The sequence below is a fragment of the Heptranchias perlo genome, chromosome 19, assembly GCF_035084215.1.
Source record: "Heptranchias perlo isolate sHepPer1 chromosome 19, sHepPer1.hap1, whole genome shotgun sequence".
Taxonomy (NCBI): domain Eukaryota; kingdom Metazoa; phylum Chordata; class Chondrichthyes; order Hexanchiformes; family Hexanchidae; genus Heptranchias; species Heptranchias perlo.
In genome coordinates this window covers 10,976,318-10,997,197 of record NC_090343.1, presented here as the reverse complement: position 1 = coordinate 10,997,197, position 20,880 = coordinate 10,976,318, and the positions used below count along the sequence as shown (strand labels likewise).

Below are 20,880 nucleotides of genomic sequence, written 5' to 3'. Positions count from 1 at the left end.
AGTATTTGGCCAATTAAAAAAGGACCACTGCTCGTTGTCTGTATACCAGTACTGGGAGCAGGTCTCCAGCCTGTTCTCTGAACTGGGGAATTTGCATGTTGCAGGGAGACTGGAAAAAAAATTCAAAACTTTAGACTGGAATAGTGGCTGTCATTCCAAAGTTGTAAACAATTTTACAACACCAAGTTATAGTCAAACAAATTTATTTTAAATTCCACAAGCTTTCGGAGGCTTCCTCCTTCCTCAGGTGAACGGTGGCACACCATTCACCTGAGGAAGGAGGAAGCCTCCGAAAGCTTGTGGAATTTAAAATAAATTTGTTGGACTATAACTTGGTGTTGCAAAATTGTTTACAATTGTCAACCCCAGTCCATCACCGGCATCTCCACATCATTCCAAAGTTCAAAGCTATCGCAGGCTGTATTAAGCACATCAGGCCTGACATCCTATTGGTAATGTAGTACATCACCTTTTACACTTGGAACCGTTGCAAGTCGGCTGACGTGATTGACACATCTACATAAGAAAGGAAGAATGGGAAAACACCCATCAAGGCCACCCCATCCAGAGAATAGTATCTCCTCGCGCACCATTCATCCAATCCCCGAGTCACGCTATCTCCCTCGACAAGTTATTTTCCTCATAGGGTTTTTTTTTGCCTGTGATCAATTCAGGAAAAGCTCGGGGAAATTCCTCTACAGTTCCTTAAGGCAATCAAGCAAATTGCTGCAGACGGTGGGTGGTAGCCCATAACTGTTTACAAACATAACTAACTAACTTGCCTCCTTTAACTGTAAATGCCCTCTTTACGCAGGAGCTTGACGAGATTCCTATTTTAAGTTCTGTAGTGATTCTTTCTCTCTTTTTTTCCCCCTCCCCAGCGCATGTTTTAGAGGACAGTCATTCTGTGAAAATAAACAATTCCTGGAATCTGACCTTTCTCTTTTGTCTATGGATTTTCCAAACATGCCTTCTAGCCCTGCCATACCTAACCCGCCTCCAGTAACCCATCTAACCTGACTGAGTCCAGCCCCTTCATCATACGTCATCCAAGCCTGCATTTCTCCTCAAAATAAATAACCCTGACTCTTATAGCCTATAACTAACATCAGAGCTGTTAGTTATGGATATCATCTTGATTGTCTTCCGCTGTACCTTCTCTAGAGCCTCGATATCCTTCGCTATCTGCAGGGATCAAAACTAGTCACTGTACTCTCAAGTGCAGACGTACCAGAACCTTATATAACCTATTCTTCACTTGGTATTTTATGATGCTTTCAATACAATGTAATACCCTATTTGCTTTCTCTTTTACTACCTCACACAAATGATGCAAACATGCCTAAAGTTTCCTTGCCCCAAATGCATGGCATTGCACTTGTCCATGTTAAATGATGTCTGCCACATTCTGGCCCATTCACCTAGCTTGACTGTCAGCCTGCAATCAGTCACTGATCTGTCACTTAGCCCCCAGCGCATTTTCCTCACGGAGTTTCGGCATGGTTCAATTTAAGCACCCCCCCCCACCCCCAAATTCCATCATGAATGAAAGTGAACACCAGTGATTCCAATACAGAGCCTTGTAGAACTCCACTCATGGGCAGACCCTGAGGCCCAATCTAACCCATTCCTATTAATAACAGCCCTCTGCTTACACAATTTCAACCAGCTATCTATCCAATGTAATAGCTGGCCAATAATTTTTTTTTTAACTAATTCTCTGGATATGGGCATCACTGGCAAGACCAGCATTTATTGCCCATCCCTAGTTGCCCTGGAGAAGGTGGTGTTTAGCCTTTTTTCTTGAACCGCTGCAGTCCATGTGGTGAAGATTCTCCCACAATGGTGCTGGGTAGGGAGTTGTGGGATTTTGACCCAGCGACAATGAAGGAACAGTGGTATATGTCCAAGCTGGGATGGTGTGTAACTTGGAGGTGATGGTGTTTCAATGCACCTGCTGCCCTTGTCTTTCTAGATGGTGGAGGTCGCGGGTTTGGGAGGTGCTACTGAAAAAGCCTTTGAGTTGCTGCAGTGCATCCTGTAGAGAGGACACACTGCATTCACATGATTCAGAGAACCATATATCCAAGTTTGTTGATGACACAAAGATTGGTGGCATAGTAAGTAATGTAGATGGGAGCATAAAATTACGAAGAGACATTGATAGATTAAGTGAGTGGGCAAAACTGTGCCAGATGGATTTCAACGCAGATAAGTGTGGAGTCATCCATTTTAGACCAAAAAAAGATAGATCCGTGTATTTTTTAAATGGTGAAAAGCTAGGAACAGGGGAGGTCCAAAGAGATTTAGGGGTCCATGTGCACAGAACACTAAAATGTAGTAGTCAAGTAAAAAGGCTAATGGAATGTTAACCTTTTATAACTCGAAGGCTAGAATATAAAAGGGAGGAATTTTGCTACCGCAATAAAAAGCCCCGGTTAGGCCACACCTGGCATACTGTGTATAGTTCTGGTTGCCGCACCTTTTAGAAAGGATGTAATTAGCCTTGTAGGAGTGCAGTACAGATTCACCAGAATGTTATCAGGGCTCCAAGGGTTAGATTATGAGGAGAGATTATATAAACTAGGCTTGTATTCCCTGGACTATAGATAGTTAAGTGGTGATTTAGTTGAGGTTTTTAGGATTTTGAAAGGAATTGCAGGGTAGAGAGACACTTTTTCCACTGGCGGGGAAGTCTAGGACTAGGGGACATAACCTTAATCAGAGCCAGGCCATTCAGGGAAGAAGTTAGGAAACTCTTCACGCAAAGGGTGGTAGACGTGTGGAACTCTCTCCCACAAAAAGCAGTAGGTGCTAGCTCAATTGATAATTTTAAATCTGAGATCAATAGATTTTTGCTAGCCAATGGTATTAAGGGACATGGAGCCAAGGTGGGTGGATGCAGTTAGGATACAGATCAGCCGTGATCTCATTGAATGGTGGAACAGGCTCAAGGGGCTGAATGGCCTCCTCCTGTTCCTACGTTTTGTTCTAATAATCTCTTGTTACTTTATCAAATAAGAAATAGAGACTCTTGCTAGAATGGGCGTCTGATGTATGCACATTATTAGAAGCAAAAATGTCAATGTGTAAAATCGGTGCTGGGTTATCTACACTGATCCCTTCCCTTTAACTGTGCTGGGCTGATCCTGAGCCCGTGCTACTACCAATGACCCACTAAAAAATTCTGACTGTGCTGTTGTTCTGAGCCTGTTTTTCCATCTGGGCCACGCTGCAACCATAATGTGGATAAAAATGCAATTCTTGGCTAAAGTAATAAATAGCTGAGGTATTAATTCCTGAAATGCATGGTCTTTGTCACTCTGAAGGACAGCCTTTGAATCGGAGCTCACCATCTCGTGCGGTAGCATAATCTTTCACACAGAAGACGCTTACCAAAGTTCTGCCGTATGATGCACATCTGAGATTTGGATCCATTCACTGGACTGCCAGCTTTGATTCTTGGTCTGTACCAAGTTAGCTGATATAAGCTAAGGTTACTGTGGGCATGTAATAGTCGATCATTGCACACATGGGGTGGGGAATAGGCATTGTTCCCCATTCTTGATCACTATTCATTGATTCTGTGGGGGTAATTTTAACCTAACTCGCCAGGCGGAAACCCACAAGATCAGATGGAACGGCAATTTTACTCTCCATTGACTTCAGTCGATCCCATCAGTTTGCCGACTGCCAGATTAGGTTAAAATTGCTCCGTGTCTCTATGTATATAAAAGGTCAGACTCTGCTGCGATGATCCCGCGTAGTCTAATAACCTGCCAATAATCTGGGTTCATTTGAAGAACTTGGGAGGTGCAGTTGGCAACTAGAGGAGGAGGAGGAGAAGGAGGGGAGAAAGTTGGCAGAAACGGTGTGCCTTGTACAGCATGTCAACGTACAGTGTGGGTTCTGTATCCCAGTGCCACTGACCTCTCTCTGTTTTGCAGTGAGCACAAAGATTCTTCGGAGAAGAAACACAAAGATAAAGAAAGGGAGAAAGACAAAGTAAAGCACAGAGATGGGAGCTCTGACAAACACAAACATAAGGACAAGGAGAAAAGGAAGGAGGAAAAGGTATTGGAGTTGGAGGTAGCTGGCTATTAGCTAATTGTCATTTGTTTCAACCTATTTTGCGCAGGCATTTTATTCTAGGGTAAGCTAGCATCAATTAGAGTTAGAAACCTGTTCCATTGTGCAACTAACGCATCCAATGTCGATTTTTGACCCCCTACCCCATGTACATATCTAAACACGTCCCCATTCTAGTACCAGACAGTTTCACCAGTCTTTGGATGCATGTGTGATCTCTTTTCAATATTTCACATGTTGAGCTTGGCTCCCTGTTAACTGGTGTAGCCTGGGCCACTTTGTGCAAAGTTGTCAAGATTCACAACAGGACACAGAATGGCCAGTTAATAACTCGCTGCAAAACTGTACCAGTGTTAAGTGCTCTTAAGGTTGTCGCAGGGGACAATTTGTAATCTGTAAAGGGAGAACGTGTAAATTTTGAAAATCAATGGTCTGGGCGGAGAGACTCTCAGTTTCAAAGGGCCTTCTGGTTTTAATTTTCCATGATCTGTTTCTACAGATTATTTACAGGGGGAGTTTTTTTTTTGACAAAAGGAAGTTCTTTGGGTTTGTGCTACACGTGGTGGGATTGCAGGTTCTAGTATATTGTACCCCTTAGGCACAGGACAGGATTTAGGGTTAGATATTTGAAGGGAACAGTATAGCACTGGTGTGCTGAAGTCGAGGTGTTCTTGTAATAGCTTGTAGAGAAGAGGAGCTGCAGGTCTGCACTTACTAATGGCTTCTCTCTTTCTTTAAAAGGATAAGATCCACTCCTCGAGTAGTGGTTCTGGGGATAAAATCAAGAAGGAGAATGGTTTCACAAGGTAAGGGTCCCCTTTAAACTCTGTCGGCCATTAATGGGGCAGATTGGGTTTGGCCCAAAGCTTTTAGAATGCATGCTCGCTGCTAAATGAGTTTCTCTTAAACGAGGCAGAAACTCTTGAGGAGGGGGAGTGATGGTGGGGAGAGTCCCTCTTTGGAGGGGAGGTGTCAAACATTTTTTTTAAATCTCCTATTTTCAGCCCCCATTCACCAGGATAAGGAGTCGGTCTTTTTTAACACATACCTTTTGTGGTGGGCGTTCTCCAGGGATGTCTGAAATGTACAGTTTCTCTTTTCTGGGTTCTCCCGATTGAAAGACAGATCACCTTGCTAGCAATTCCCTGTACTTGCACCTTATTTGAATTGTGGAATTCTATTTGGATAAACTAGATTCATCTCTAACAAGCTTCATCTGAATTCCAGCAGTGTCTGACCACATGGACACGATAGCATGGGTTTAGGAATTGGCAGGCCTGGTTCTCATGGGTAGGTTGTTATTTAAGGCTGCCTGCTCTATAAAATGAACCACTTGGTTATTTAAGAGCTGAAAGTTTACCTTTTTGTCTCTCTCTTCCCTTCCCGTCCCTTTTAGCCCTCCTCGTATAAAGCAAGAGCCAGACGATGATTACGTCCCATCCATTAAGGTGGAAAACAAGCCAATGAAGAGAGCCCGTGAAGATGACGAGTAAGTTTCCTTCTTAAAGCTCTGGGTATTCCTTGTATCAGGTATCACACGTGGTGTGGGGGGTAAAAAGGGAAATTCCCCAATGGGAAAAAAACAGCTGGTGTGCTCATTTCCTGGGTGGTACTAGTTTTAGTTTTAACCCACTGCCATTTATTCTGCAGCTCAAATGCCAGTGTAGTAGAAGCCATAAGCCACACCACCTGCAGGAACTTGGTGTTGCAATTGCATTTCCTGCGATTCATTCCTTTCACAGTTTCTAAAATTGTCATTAGTATTATATTTTTTTCAAATTCTAATCTCCTGGAGTTGATGACCTGCACGGCACAGAAATGGGTGGTTTTCTTTGCAGTGCTAACCGTTTGGTGAGGTACCAGAGGGTTAGTCTTCATGGATGACCCTGGTTAGTAACCGCAGGTGGCTTGCTCTTCCAACTGTTGGTGACCATCACTACAGAGCGACAGGAACCTTGGCTTCCTGTATTGTTGCCTGTGGGTGTCGAGGTCAGTTGTGCCCATGATGTTGCCCATGGCTGAGTCTGGGTAAGATTAAACCTAGGTCCACGTGGCTGCACCACACTCTGGAGGACCTTGGGCTAGAGAGAGGCGAGAGGCCATCCACTGACGTTGGGTAGGGGGACAGTTCCTGACTCAGCTGTGGTGTCCACCATGAGCAACTTACCTACCAACACTTGTCTCCAGTCTTGTACATGAAAAATGTCCAGTTTAAATGAGGAACCTAAGGACCCCCTACTGCTGTCTGAGAATTGTCCCACAGGATGGGTCAGTGCCTTAAGAAGAGAAAGGGAGAAAAACAGAAACAGTGATGGACCTTTAAACCCTGGTCTCGGAAGTGAAGGAAAGATGGTGAACAGCCTAAAACCAAAGGGGTGGGTGGGGCGGGGGTAGTGATGCTGGAAAGAGAGAAAATGAACATATGACTATGGAAGATAAATCTTGCCTGGCCTGATTATTCTGACAGTGCTTCCATTCTTTAAAGCAGTAACAAGCATTTGTGCTTTGTGTAAATTGTAGCAGTGTTTGGGCTGTGGTAGTACAATACAAGCTGCAAAGGAGATGGGAGTGGTGGCCTTGACCCTGCTCAAAACAGGACACTAAACCCATGGGGTAGGGATTTCATTTTGCTGCATTGTCATTATCCTGAGCCTTGCTTGTTAAGCCTACATTGTGGGCAGTTATGACGCCAGGGTAAGTTGTGTACAGCGCAGGTCCCTTGAATGTAATCTTGTTTGTCTGTCTACCCTAGTGTTGATTTTAAACCCAAGAAGATCAAAACAGAAGACGTAAAGAAAGCCAAAAAAAGAAAACCTGAAGTGGTGAGTATGGCATTTTTATTTCCTCAGGGTCTCGGTAGGTTCTGTGCTGATACAGCTGGAACAGTCTAATTTTTACGAACTTCATTTTTTTTGGAGCTGTTTCTTGCTTGTGGAAATGCTTGTTACGGCTCATTGAGAGGGTAGTGAGTTCAGTCCTTTCTAATGGCCCTTGAGTAAACAGCCTTGCTAAAAAGCTCTCCTGTTGATGTCTCCTAATTTGGTGAAACACTCCACTGAAGCTGTGATATGGCAACGGGTCCTTCACGCTCTACGAAGTCTGTTCTTTATGTGTGAATTATTTGCAAAATGCCCAAGCATCTTAAAACAGGAATTTTGGGTCCTTTTTGAAATCTTGGGGAGGATGGAGAACGGTTTTGAAGTTAAGTGGCATCTGAAGTATGTATTAATTAGTCTGAGGTATTTACACACAGGAGAATATTCTGAAGGAAGATAGAAGTGATTCTGAAGTTTAATCTCATGACTGCTTTTGTTACACATCTAGTTTGTGTAAATGTACTATTGTGGACCTATGGTTAGTTTTCTTTTTAATCTCTTCTCTTGGTTTGGCTTCTGACCGACATCTTTCATCACAGTCTAGTTAACTAAATTGTCACCTACAGTCACAAACCTCTGAGTTCCTTTTAGCTAAAGGCCACTGGATTCCTGCAATGTTTCCAAATGGAAGGTGAGGGTGAGGAATCTAAATCTAAAGCAACAGCTCTTAGTTTAAACTCTGTTGGAAAAGCTTCTTCAGGGTCTGGTGCGTTCCTGCAGTTGTGAGTGAGGCAGAAACAACTTAGTTTGTTAACATTTGTAGATTCTGGTCTTGCTGTACTGGGCTTGGGGAAATAATTTTTAAAAATTATAATAATTGTCAGCATCTCAGGAATTGGCCACATTGATTACTGAGACAATAGGATCAATTTGGGGAGCTGAATTCTGACCATGGAACTAATACAGGTAGACAAGTTAAAGTGAAATAATATGGAGCAGAAATCTGAATGATACTCAGCGATTCACAAGGCTACAACAACTGGAGGATTGGCTTGAGGCATTGAATTTAGCCTGGGAGTTAATGAAAGGTGTGAATTTAAGGTAAATTAATGCGCAAAGTTCAATAAAATTGGTCCGGTTAGGAAAAGGTTTAGCAGTTATTTTTGAACTAAATAAGTCTGTTAACAAACAGTAATGGTTTCCAATCTTGTGACACACATAGTAAAACTGTAAACACCTCATGGAAGGAAACAGTTACTAGGGATCAATCTCACTCGAAAAGCCACTTGCTCCCTCAATTCTTTTTAATGTGATAGGTGAAGTACGTTTTGCTCCCTTTTTCTTCATCTGCCGTGATATCTGTGACCAAGAGATCTGGCACGTGGCCTGGTCTTTGGCTGCTGTCAGTTAGGCCTTTAGCCAGTCACTATATATTGTTTCTAGGAAATTGTCGTGGAATGTCTTGTAATAGTTTTTTAAAAAAACACCACAGCAGTCAAATGGTGTAACTGAAAGACATGATGCTGTGTTGAAATGTCGTCAGCTTGGCTCAGTTACTGCACACTTATGGTTATGGATTCAAGCCCCACCCCATGATTTGAGCACTAAATCTGGCTGACTCTTCAACAATGCAGCATTCCTTCAGTATTGCACTGGACATTTTGTCCTTCAGGGGACTTAGGTCTGTTGAGGTGGATGTTAAAGTCCAGTGGCACTACTCAGAAGAGGAACACTGATTGTCTTTGTCTTTGTTTTGGTCAACCTCTCTTCCTCAAACAATGCCAGCAAAAATAGATAATTGGTCATTCATCTCATTGTGGGACTTTGTACAGAAAATGGTTGCTGCATAGCAACAGTGGCTGCACTTCAAAGTGCATTGAATGTGAAGCACTTTGACATGCTAACAGACATAATGAGATACACATTTAGTGCAAGTTTTCTCTTGTAATATAATCATGGTTTGTGCCTGTGCCAGGTACTGAAGTGCTCACTGATTGGGTGCCTAACATAGTCTGCAGTTGTAGACACTGGAAGTTTCCCCTTCTGCGGGTGTAATAACAGTAGCGTTTCGGTATGTTATACTGTTACTGAGTCTCAATCTTCCTTTTCCTCATAGGAAACAAAGAACAAAAAGTCCAAAGTTAAAGTGGCAAGTGCTGGGCAGGGAAAGAAGAAGAAAAAGAAAGAGGAGGAGGATAAATGGAAATGGTGAGCTCCTGTAGAACATGTTGAATCCTGATATCTCACAGCTTTCTTCCTTCAATCACCTCCCCTCCCTATACCAGGATAGACAACATACTTGCTCCTGTACTTCTGTAACTGGATGCCGACTGGTAGAACTCGAGAATGACTTGGAGTTTTACAATCCTGTGATTTTTGTCTAAGACTCCACTGACGTTTCTCTGCCAACCCCCTGTACCTCCCCCACCCCCCCTAAAATCTTCTTTGTTAGTTGCCCAACAGTACAGTTGAAGTTGTTGTGACGTACATAGTTTTTGGAGAAAGAGAAGATGTCTTCATTGCACTCTTTTTCTCTTGGTTTATTAAGTAGCGGTGAGCATGAGAAGAGTTGCGTCAAATGCTGGCCATTGTGTTTCATTATTGAGAAGTGTTCTTGTATCCCACGCCTTCTAGAGTGATAAGAGCCAGTGCAGAAACACTCGGTGCTGTTTTCCAGTTCTCGGCATTCATTCATCAGGATTTTCTTAGTTTCTGGGTTTTCTCTGAAAGTTATTTGGAGATCAGTGGGCGATCAAAACTTTTTATTGTCCTCTATAACTTCCGGTTTGACCGTGTATCTTGTCAGTCGTGATCCAATGGCTTCCTTTTATTTATTCCATAAATTTGAGCTCTACTGCCCACACCCTAACTCGCACCAAGTCCCGCTCACCCATCACTCCCGTGCTTGCTGACCTATATTGGCTCCTGGTCCACCAATGCCTCAGTTTTAAAGTTGTCGCCCTCCTGTTCAAATCCCTCTATGGCCTCACCCCTCCCTATCTCTGTAACCTCTTAAAGCCCTCCAAGAATTCTGCATTGCTCCAACTCTGGACTTGAACATCCTTCGCCCCACCATTGGTGGCCGTGCCTTTAGACGCCTAGGCCTGAAGGTCTGGAATTCTCACCCTAAACCTCTGTCTCTCCACCTCTCTCCCCTCCTTTAAGACCCTCCTTAAAACTTACCTGCTTAACCAAGCTTTTAGTCACCAGTCCTAATATCTCCTCCTTTGGCTTGGTGTCAATTTTTGTCTGATTTAAGCTAATGTGAAGGGCCTTGGGACATTTTCCTACTCTAAAGCTGCTATATAAATGCAAGTTGTTGTTGATTGAACAATCTGTGTTATGGTGTGATTATCCTGTGGGTAGGAGGAACAGACTTGCCCTCTGAGTTTAAAAAGACGCACCTAGACTTTTTTTAAATTCCTTTTTTGTTAAAAAAGAGTTTTCTTGTCTCTTGAGAAAATACAAACTGAGAAAGTGGACTCCTGTGCTTACACCAGCCGCTGCTGCCTTTGCCGTTCAGTTTGAGCGCAAACCCTTTAGAACTGAGGGTGGTGTTTGTTCGAGTAAGCTGTTGTCCTCATGGTTTCCTGTGTTTGCGGAGTGGTTGTTCCCAGAGCTTTCTAATATGATGCTGTAGCCTTGCTTCTTTTAATCACGGAGGCGCCAACATGGAATGCTCTTTCCTGCATCCGTTCCATTGGTAAAATAAATGGTCCTGTTCTCCCATTTTAAATTTCCTAGGTTGAATGTTTTTTGTGACCCAAGTGAGGGATATGAATGTCAGGAAATATCTAACTCTTTCCTACTCTTGGTCACCAGATGTCACCTTTTTATGGAATTGGGTGAAGCTCCCTCTATTCTGCCCCAACAAATTGGCTCTTTCCCAGTCTCATGGAGTCCCTACGAAACCACTGATCTGATGCCATCTCTGTGTGAAACGACCAGTATTGCGCTGAATTGCGGGTAGTTTTATGCTGTGCACGCATGCCTACTAGATTGACATTGCTCGAACTTCCTTCTCTCGGACCCCATGGATCTTGTCACCCCATCAGGTTGGGCTGGATTCCAACCAGGTTAAAGGATATCTTCTTTGAAATGATATAAAGTCTGTGTCTCTCTTTTTAAATCCACGTACAGTGGCAGGAAGCAAATTTCTCCTAGGCCTCCGTGAATGCTACTGTTGAGCAGATCACGACTAGTGCCTGATATGGGCCTGACAAAGGAGCTAAGCAGAGGCCAGAACCTTCTCCACAGGGATGTATTGTAGTTGATAACTTGGTGAATTGGGGGAAGAGGGATTAAATTTGTATTCCTGCCCTCTACAAAGCCACGTGTTGGTACTGCAACAAATTGTGCCACCGCCTTAGAATCATAGAATGATACACCATGGAAGGGGGTTTTAAATTGTTAATTAAAATAAAATCTGGAATAAAAAGCAAATATCAGTAATGGTGACCATGGAACTACCGGATTGTCGTAAAAACCCGTCTGGTTCACTAATGCCCTTTAGGGAAGGAAACCTGCCGTCCTTACCCGGTCCAGCCTGTATGTGACTCAGGACCCACTGCAGTGCGGTTGATTCTGGGAGTTAAGAATCTAACTGGAGGAGGAGGCTCCGTGAACATAGCCATCCTCAATGATGGCAGAGCCCAGCACGTGAGTGCAAAAGATAAGGCTGAAACGTTTGCAACCGTCTTCAGCCAGAAGTGCCAAGTGGATGATCCATCTCGGCTTCCTCCCGAGATCCCCATCACAGAAGCCAGTCTTCAGCCAATTCGATTCACTCCACGTGATATCAAGAAACGGCTGAATGCACTGGATATAGCAAAGGCTATGGGCCCCGACAACATCCCTGCTGTAGTGCTGAAGACTTGTGCTCCAGAACCAGCTGCACCTCTAGCCAAGCTGTTCCAGTACAGCTGCAACACTGGCATCTACCTGACAAAGTGGAAAATTGCCCAGGCTTGTCCTATCCACAAAAAGCAGGACAAATCCAATCCAGCCAATTACCGCCCATCAGCCTACTCTCAATCGTCAGCAAAGTGATGGAAGGTGTCGTCAGCAGCGCTATCTAGCAGCACTTACTCACCAATAACCTGCTCCCGGATGCTCAGTTTGGGTTCCACCAGGACCACTCTGCTCCAGACCTCATCACAGCCTTGGTCCAAACATGGACAAAAGAGCTGAATTCCATAGGTGAGGTGAGAGTGACTGCCCTTGACATCAAGGCAGCATTTGACCAAGAGTGGGATTAAGGAGCCCTCGTAAAATTGAAGTCAATGGGAATCAGGAGGAAAACTCCAGTAGCTGGAGTCATACCCAGCACAAATGAAGATGGCAGTAGCTGTTGGAGGCCAATCATCTCAGCCCCAGGACATTGCTGCAGGAGTTCCTCAGGGCTGTGTTCTAGGCCCAACCATCTTCAGCTGCATCATCAATGACCTTCCCTCCATCATAAGGTCAGAAATGGGGATGTTCGCTGCCGATTGCACAGTGTTCCGTTCCATTTGCAACCCCTCAGATAATGGAGCAGTCCGTGCCCGCATGCAGCAAGACCTGGACAACGTCCAGGCTTGGGCTGATAAGTGGCAAGTAACATTCATGCCAGACAAGTGCCAAGCAGTGATTGTCTCCAACAAGCGAGAGTCTAACTACCTCCCGTTGACATTCAATGGCACTACCATCGCTGAATCCCCCACTATCAACATCCTGGGGTCGCCATTGACCAGAAACTAAACTGGACCAGCCACATAAATACTGTGGCTACAAGAGCAGGTCAGAGACTGAGTATTCTGCGGCAAGTGACTCACCTGACTCCCCAAAGTCTTTCCACGATCTACAAGGCACAAGTCAGGAGTGTGATGGAATACTCTCCACTTGCCTGGATGAGTGCAGCTCCAACAACACTCAAGAAGCTCGACACCAGGACAAAGCAGCCCGCTTGTTTGGCACCCCGTTCACTCCCTCCACCACCGGCGCACCATGGCTGCAGTGTGTACCATCTACAAGATGCACTGGGCAATTAGGGATGGGCAATAAATGCTGGCCTTGCCAGCGATGCCCATGAATGAATAAAAAAAAATAGGAGGCCATTCGGCCCATGGTGCCTGTGTCGGCTCTTTGAAACCTATCCAATTAGTCCCACTCCCCTGCCCTTTCCCCATAGCCCTGCAAATTTTTCCCTTTCAAGTATTTATCCAGTTCCCAGTTGAAAGTTAATAATTGAATCTGCCTCTGCCACCTTTTCAGTGCATTCCAGATCTTAACGACTCGCTGCATTTTAAAAAAAAAATTCTCCATCTCTCCTCTGGTTCTTTTGCCACTTTAAACTAGAATGTTAAAATCCAAAAGCTGAAAGAAGCAGAACAGTTTCCTCAGGTTAAAAGTCAAAGGGGAAAATTGCAGGTCTCTGGTTTTTGGCCACGTTGAAGCTGTTGATGAGCACGTGTGGTGTTGCAAAGTCTTTCTGTGGGCTTGGGGGGTGGTGCTGTGAGCAGAACTAAATGTTGAATCTGAAGAGTCCCCGCACTTCCCCTGTCACTCTCTCTTCACTTCTCCTAGCCACTGACCAGTAATGACACACAGCAGCCATGATGTGGGTTGTGGGACAGAACAGAGCAAACCCTGACTCCACACAGCAGTGAACTTTTCACAGCCATTTGATTAACCACAGCTAGCAGCAGCTGAAATAGGAATTTTTATATTGCTTTTGTTTCTCTCTCTGAAAAATAGTTTTTCTTTTCTAGCACATGTTTTTGACCTGAATTTTTTTTTATATATATATTAGGTTTTCCTTGACCAATTTATTTTCCTTCCTTCCTGTGCTGCCTTCAGCTTTAGGTTAAAGACCCCTGCTTTATTTTCGTGTTCCAGAAATGGTTCTGTTTTCTGCAACACCCGTTAATTGATAAGTCGGGAGATGAAATGCCGGACGGTGATGCACTAGGTACACAAGGAATTAGAAGTGTTTAAGAAGCCAAACCGCAATGATAGAAAGGGCAAGATATTTAAAACTTGATCTTGACTGCACAACAGACTAAATGTGGGCATCTAGGGTGCTGGTGACTGCCAGTTGGAGCTTTGTATTTAGGATTACTGTGTCATTACTTGTAATTACACATTGTCTTTTGTCACTTAGAATCGTAGAATGGTTACAGTACAGAAGGAGGCCATTGAGCCCATGCCGGCTCTTTTGTAAGAGCAATCCAGTTAGTCCCATTACCCCGCTCTTTCCCCATAGCCCTGCAAATTTTTTCCCTTCAAGTATTTATCCAATTCCTTTTTGAAAGCCACAATTGAATCTGCTTCCACCACCCTTTCAGGCAGGGCATTCAAGATCATAACTGCTCACTGCGTAAAAAAGTTTTTCCTCACAGTTGTCTTTGGTTCTTTTGCCAATCACCTTAAATCTGTGTCCTCTGGTTCTCACCCTTCCGCCAATGGGTACAGTTTTTCTTTATTTACTTTATGTAAACCCTACATGATTTTGAATGCTTCTATCCAATCTCCTCTCAACCTTCTCTGCTCTAAGGAGAACAACCCCAGCTACTCCAGTCTATCCATGTAACTGAAGTCCCTTATTCTTGGAACCATTCTAGTAAATCTTTTCTGCACCCTCTCTAAGTCCTTCACATCCTTCCTAAAGTGTGGTCCCCTAAATTGGACACAATACTCCAGTTGTGGCCAAACCAGTGTTTTATTAAGATTCAACATAACGTCCTTGCTTTTGTACTCTTTGCCTCTATTTATAAAGCCCAGGATCCCGTATGCTTTTTTAACCGCTTTCTCAACTTGTCCTATCACCTTCAAAGATTTATGCATATATACCCTCGGGTCTCTCTGTTCCTGCACCCCTTCAGAATTGTACCATTTAGTTTATATTGCCTCTCCTCGTTCTTCCTGCTAAAATGTATCACTTCGCACTTCTCTGCGTTAAATTTCATCCGTCCATTCCACCAGCCTGTCTATGTCCTCTTGAAGTCTATCACTATCCTCCTCACTGTTTACTACACTTCCAAGTTTTGTCATCTGCAAATTTTGAAATTGTGCCCAGTACACCCAAGTCATTAATACATATTTTTTTAAAAAGCAGTGGTCCTAGTACCGACCCCTGGGGAACACTGTATACCTTCCTCCAGTCCAAAAAACAACAGTTCACCGCTACTCTCTGTTTCCTGTACCTTAGCCAATTTTGTATCCACGCTGCCACTGCCCCTTTTATTTCATGGGCTTCAATTTTGTGGCACTTTATCAAACTCCTTTTGAAAGTCCATATACACATCAATCACTTTGCCCTCATCTACCTTCTCTGTTACCTCATCAAAAAATTCAATCAAGTTAGTTAAACACAATTTGCCTCTAATAAATTTGTGCTGCCTTTCCTTCATTAATTCACACTTTTCCAAGTGACTATTAATTTTGTCCTGGATTATCGTCTCCAAAAGCTTCCCCACCACCGAGGTTTTAACTAAATAGAAATGGAACCTTTTTTCCTCAATTTCACTGAAGTGTTTCTTTTCATACATCTTTTTAAACTCTTTTTTTTTGAAAAGACAGAAATAATATCTGAAAAATTTTCGTGGAATTAAAACCAAAAATGCAGAACTCTGAGTGTGGCTGTGCCATACTGATGCGTATTGTCGACAGCTGTTTTGTTCAAATACCCAAGCAGAGAGATGCATGCTGGCAGCCACCCGGAGATGAGATTGAGAGCAAGGCACCCGTGAGCCATTTCAATCTGAGCAATGTGCGATGGGCTGGGAGAATGAGGTGGAAATGGTGGCAGCCGGCTAGGGAAATAGGGGGCTTGGCGGGGGGTTTTGTACAGAGGGAGGAAGAGAGAAAAGCCAGTCACCATTTGCCAACTGGTACTAGGAAGTGTGTGGGTGAAGATACATTGGGCTTGCTTATGACGATCTCCACAATTAAATATCCTGTTGACATTCACTGTCTAGACTCCTGAGGTACTCGAGGGAGACTTGACTCCAGTGGAGCTGTAGCCCAGTGCATAGTTGCTACCTCCAGGAGATGAGGACAGAATATTGCAGGGGGTGGGTGCAAGAATATACTTTTTATTTTTGCAAATACGTCTTTGCATGATTTCCATACCGACCACAACCTGCTTACTTTTTAATAAAGCTTTTGGTATTCAAAGGGAATTGGTCTGCTAATTAACTGTTGCCCTGTGTGGTCTAGGATTGCTGGCTGTGGTGTGCTAATTATTCTAGAGAAATCTCTCTCTCGAGCATATTTTCTCTCTTGTGCAGGTGGGAGGAAGAACGCTATACTGATGGTGTGAAGTGGAAATTTCTGGAACATAAAGGCCCGGTATTTGCTCCACCCTACGTGCCACTGCCGGATAAAGTTAAATTCTATTACGATGGTAAGAGAGCAACTGTGTGTTGATATTCAAAATGTATGTAATGTGGATGAAGAAGGAGGGGCTGAGAAACAACAAAATGAGTTTATAGAACAAAATATATCACTGATTCAGTTAGTGATAAATTTACAACCATGCCCTTCATTAGAAAGATGAACTGTGATTCACAATATGTTGGGTTTTTGATGTTTTGATAGCCCCTATGTTTTAGGTCCGGATGGCACCCCATGCCCTTTAGTCCAGCATAATAACTGGCCATTATGTGACTGTAATTATTACTTCAAAGGGCACTATTTGTTTTTGCCTCATCTCAACAGTGTTAGTCTAGTGATATCACTGATATCTTTACTCATCAGGAACAGCACTTCTGATTTAAATAAAAACAGCCCTTGATGTTTTTATAACTATTTAAAACAGCAGCGCTGATGTTAAAGCATCACCACCGTTCGTGATCCTGGGGTTCTGATGCAGCATCCAAACGGGTGTCTCAAAGTAGCGCTAAAACGTGGTTGAAGGAGTAATTTGACTTTGCTTTTGTACAACCTGGCAACTCCCACTTGAACGTTGCGTTGGGACCCCTTTGCAAAGTATTGGCAACATTGTCATCCAGAGATGACTAGCTTGGCAGATTTACTGAGACTAATATGTGCAGAGGATGCGTTGCTGAGGTTGATGGTAGGGCGAGTATTGTGCCCGCCTGTTAATATTTGAATTGCTTTTGTTTAGTTTCAACTGAAAAGGGCCTCGGTGAGCCCCGGTATAGTGGGCCTTCGTGATTCCTCCCAGTCAAGCGTGCATCAACATCATCAGCACTTGTGGTTTAGCAGCTTTTTATAAAGAGATCCTGATCAAGAAATTCTCTTTCAGTAGGATTATTGAATATTATGAGCAGTTTGAGAACTGTTGAGGAGCTAAATGGATGAATGCGGCCTGTGCATTGGGAAACTATGAAGCCTGCCAGTTTTGAAAGTGCTTCAGTATTTGATTGACTGTACAGCAATGCTGCATTTATGTTGGAACCCGGTTCTTCTAGAACCTGCCCTGCTCGTATTATGGGCTGTTTCCAATAACACCACAGCCATGTTTTAAAATTGTTTTTGCGCTGAAGCCGCTCTCTGCCCCCAGCAGCTGAACATGGTTTCCCGTGAGCTAGTGGGGCTACCAACCTCTTGTTTATTTTGCTACCAATTTCAAGGCATTTGGCAGCAGCGAAAAAAACGGGTCACACTGTATCCTACGGGCATGTTGCCAGCTCATTTCATGCAATTGTAGATCGAGTGATTTAGGCCTTGCAACTACAACAACAACAACAAAATGGTTGATCCTGAATCAGCTGCTCCAGCAGCCACTGTCATGGGTGAAAAGCTGGACTTCCTGATCATATGAACCTGACTGTTGGACTGAGGGCCTCCCACTTGCTCAGCTGGTTCTCTGATTTGCTGGGGTTAGTTTTCTTGTGTATTTTTCAGTTTTCCCACATATTGGAGGCTGGAGTAGATATTCAAAGTGTGGCAATTCAGAAAGTGCTCTCCTGTATTTGAAGAGGCAGGAACGGTCTTTGGGTGGGGGGCAATACTTCACGTTCTGAGTATTCCCCTGATATAAAGTATAAATATATTTTCCTTTTTTTTAAAAGCCCATTCCTTGCCCAGGTGTTGATCTTGCTGATGGGGTAGAGCAACCCAAGATGGCTCTCGTAATTTTAAGAGACCCTAATTTAGGTCTACCTAAAACATGATCCTGACCCCCAAAAAGCATGCAGCTGGGTATTTGTAGATGATTTGACCTCTCAAAAGTCTCCAGGATAAATATCACTTAAGTATTTCTTGTTGGATAGGTCAGCAAATGACGTGAATGTTTTGTGTCAGAACAGACTGATGGGGTTTAATGTTGTGCGGGTTAATGTTGAGGTCAGAGATTGTACCAGCATCTCCTCCAGTTCGCTCCTCGCCTATGTCAGACTCTGCCTTGTTCCCAACACCTTAATTTTTCTGAATTGTTTCGTAGTAATTTTGTGGAAAGGTCTGATTTGGCCAGTCGCTTGCTCAATGAGCAGGAAGTGTGGGAGTTGCTGCAGTAAGGCTGAATCAGCCCTTATCTGTTGGCAAAATGATCACCACGTTTCTGTGGTGAACTAATATTCAACTGGGGCGTTGTTTTGAAATGGTTCAAACCATTCATCAGTGAGGTTTCTTCCGTTTCTCTTTCCCTTCCCCCTCCCCACTTGTCTTTAAAGCTTGCTGAATGCACTGCACCTGTGTAGCATGCTGTCTGCCTGCCTGTTTGTTTCCATAACTAGAAAATTGTGGGGGGGGGGTCCTTTTTTTGAAGTTTTGAAGGAATGTGGGCGTCGTTGGCAAGACCAACATTTATTGCCCATCCCTAATTGTCCTTGAGAAGATGGTGGTGAGCCGCCTTCTTGAACCACTGCAGTCAGTGTAGTGAAGGTTCTCCCACAGTGCTGTTAGGTAGGGAGTTCCTGGATTTTAACCCAGTGACGATGAAGGATCGGTTGTTTGTGGGCAAGTTTATCACTCAGTGACCATGTTTTGCTTGGGTGCATTCCTGCTTCTGGGTGTAAGCCTGCTGTAACATTTTCCTGAAAACCGTAGTGTTCTAATTCAGGCCTGCTTAAACCATTGGTGTACTTTATTTTAATGCAAGACCTTTCATTTGCATAACTGCCCTTCGCACAGAAGGAAATGCCTGAGTGATTTTAAAATGGTGGAGAGGCAGCCCCACAAAGGAAAATCTGAAGGGGTTGAGATCAAAGATGGGGGGAAATTCGCAATTTGAAACCTGGAATTCTCTGCCCCAGAAGGCTGTGGATGCTGGGACAGTTGGAGATTTGAAGACTGAGATCGATGTATTTTTGTCGGATACCAAGAGATATGCAGTTGAATGAGCAGGCTCGAGGGACTGAATGGCCTACTCCTGTTCCTATGGTACAGGGAGGGAACTGCAGTTGGCTCAAGTGGGGCCTGAAATGCCTCCAATGGTAGAGGGAGCAGGGAATGAGCAGTCAGAAGAGCTGAGGGTGCGTACAGAAAGTGTGGCTTGAGATGCTCATTGAAGTTGGTTTTGGGGTGGGATTTGAACACTGGAATGTTGCCTATGATTTGGGGCAAATGGGACCACTGGTGACAGTGATGTGCCAATAGAGCACACTGGCCAAGTCAAAGAAAGCATTAGAGACGCCTGTCCTTGAGGTGGTGGAAGCAGTGATGAGGTGTAAGTCTCTTCTGGAGGTGGAAGAAAGTGCCCTTGGCAATACACTGAACACTGGGTACAAAACTCACATCAGGATTGAACAAGACACCAAAGATCCACCTCACCGGATTAACCCTGCGAGTGCAGCATGGGATAGTGATGGCTTTGAGGTCAGGGGCATGTGGCCACTTTAGGGAGGTATCCATTGACGCTTGTGGAACTTTAACCGAGCAAAGTGTGGTTATCTTCAAGAAAGGAAGGGTGAAAATTGGGGGGGAGATGAGGGGAGGAGGTGGGCGCGTGGAGAAAGAGAACCGTTCCTTTTTATAATCTGCAGGTTCCTGTCCCTGAATTTTCTGGGTTTTTACAACAATCCAGCAGCTATCGTGGTCTTTTTTCCTTTCTGGTCTTCTCCACGGTTTCACAATTTGCCATGATGGGATTTGAACCCATGACCTTGGAGTTGGTAGTCCAGTACCATAACTTTTACAATACTGTACCCTGTTCTGTGTATGTTAGGTCTTTCTCTGTACTTGATGTTAAATTGCCGCCGCTGGGCTTGTATATCAAAAATGCCGTGCTAGATTTTACAAACTATTGGCTACTTATTTGGAGACCCTAATTTATTTAAGAACTTTCACAGTTAAAGAATAGTCCATTATCACCCCCCTCTTAGCTTTGCCCATTCATGGTAATCCAGTTCTTTGAATGGCCACGATTGAGGGGTAGAAAAATTCTTCTTTAAAACCCAGAGCAGCAGCTTCCCCTGTGCTTTGGATCCTGTCAAGAGGGACAAAGGTTGATGGTGCTATTGACCAGGGGTTGGTATTGCAAGTGATTCTTCAATAGGGTATCAATTCACTCTCTGACTGTCTTTATGATGAAACTTTTGTGTTTTAAATGCCAAGCAGTGAAGTTAATACTTTTTTGAAACGTTTATAAATGAATGGAATAATGCATTATTGTACCCAAACTTGTATAAATCCCGCAATCCCATTTAATAAAAACTGGAATTTCACTTAGTGGTTGTAAATCAGTGGCTCTGGTCTCGGTATATAAAGATTGTAGATTGTAACATCAACTAATGAAGGTCAGCTAGACAACTCGTGAGGCTGTAAAATTTCCATCCTCCATAGTTTTTCCATACTTGAGTGAGATACCCCTCTATTTGAACACATAATGCCATGGTACAATGTCCTTGTTGTGTACAACACAGACCAGCAATTATACAACATGTAGCAATACGGATCATGGAAAAAGTAAATTAATTTGAGGCAGCTGGCTTTTTTTTCCTCTTTTGCTCTTTCTCTTCTCTTAACCCTCCTCCCACACGCATACATGCTGTTGTACCTCCTAAGTTCCCTTTCTCGCATCTGTGTGCTC

General features: G+C 43.7%; 1 protein-coding gene and 1 non-coding gene across 3 annotated transcripts in view; both read left to right on the top strand.

Annotated features, from left to right (window-relative positions):
* The window catches only part of LOC137335162 (DNA topoisomerase 1-like), a 70,962-nt gene that overhangs the window by 24,842 nt on the left and 25,240 nt on the right, over positions 1 to 20,880 (top strand). Inside the window, exons 4-9 of one of the 2 annotated variants that reach the window (XM_068000319.1) lie at positions 3,948 to 4,074; positions 4,831 to 4,895; positions 5,486 to 5,578; positions 6,842 to 6,911; positions 9,022 to 9,113; positions 16,175 to 16,290. In XM_068000319.1, the coding sequence (XP_067856420.1) occupies positions 3,948 to 4,074; positions 4,831 to 4,895; positions 5,486 to 5,578; positions 6,842 to 6,911; positions 9,022 to 9,113; positions 16,175 to 16,290 (563 nt within the window). Of the gene's footprint in view, positions 1 to 3,947; positions 4,090 to 4,830; positions 4,896 to 5,485; positions 5,579 to 6,841; positions 6,912 to 9,021; positions 9,114 to 16,174; positions 16,291 to 20,880 lie in introns of both variants that reach the window. The other variant, XM_068000318.1, reaches the window with a different exon arrangement.
* LOC137335524 (small nucleolar RNA SNORA26) lies at positions 20,176 to 20,295 on the top strand. The gene has a single exon (XR_010966447.1). It is a non-coding gene; the product is annotated as a small nucleolar RNA SNORA26 (small nucleolar RNA).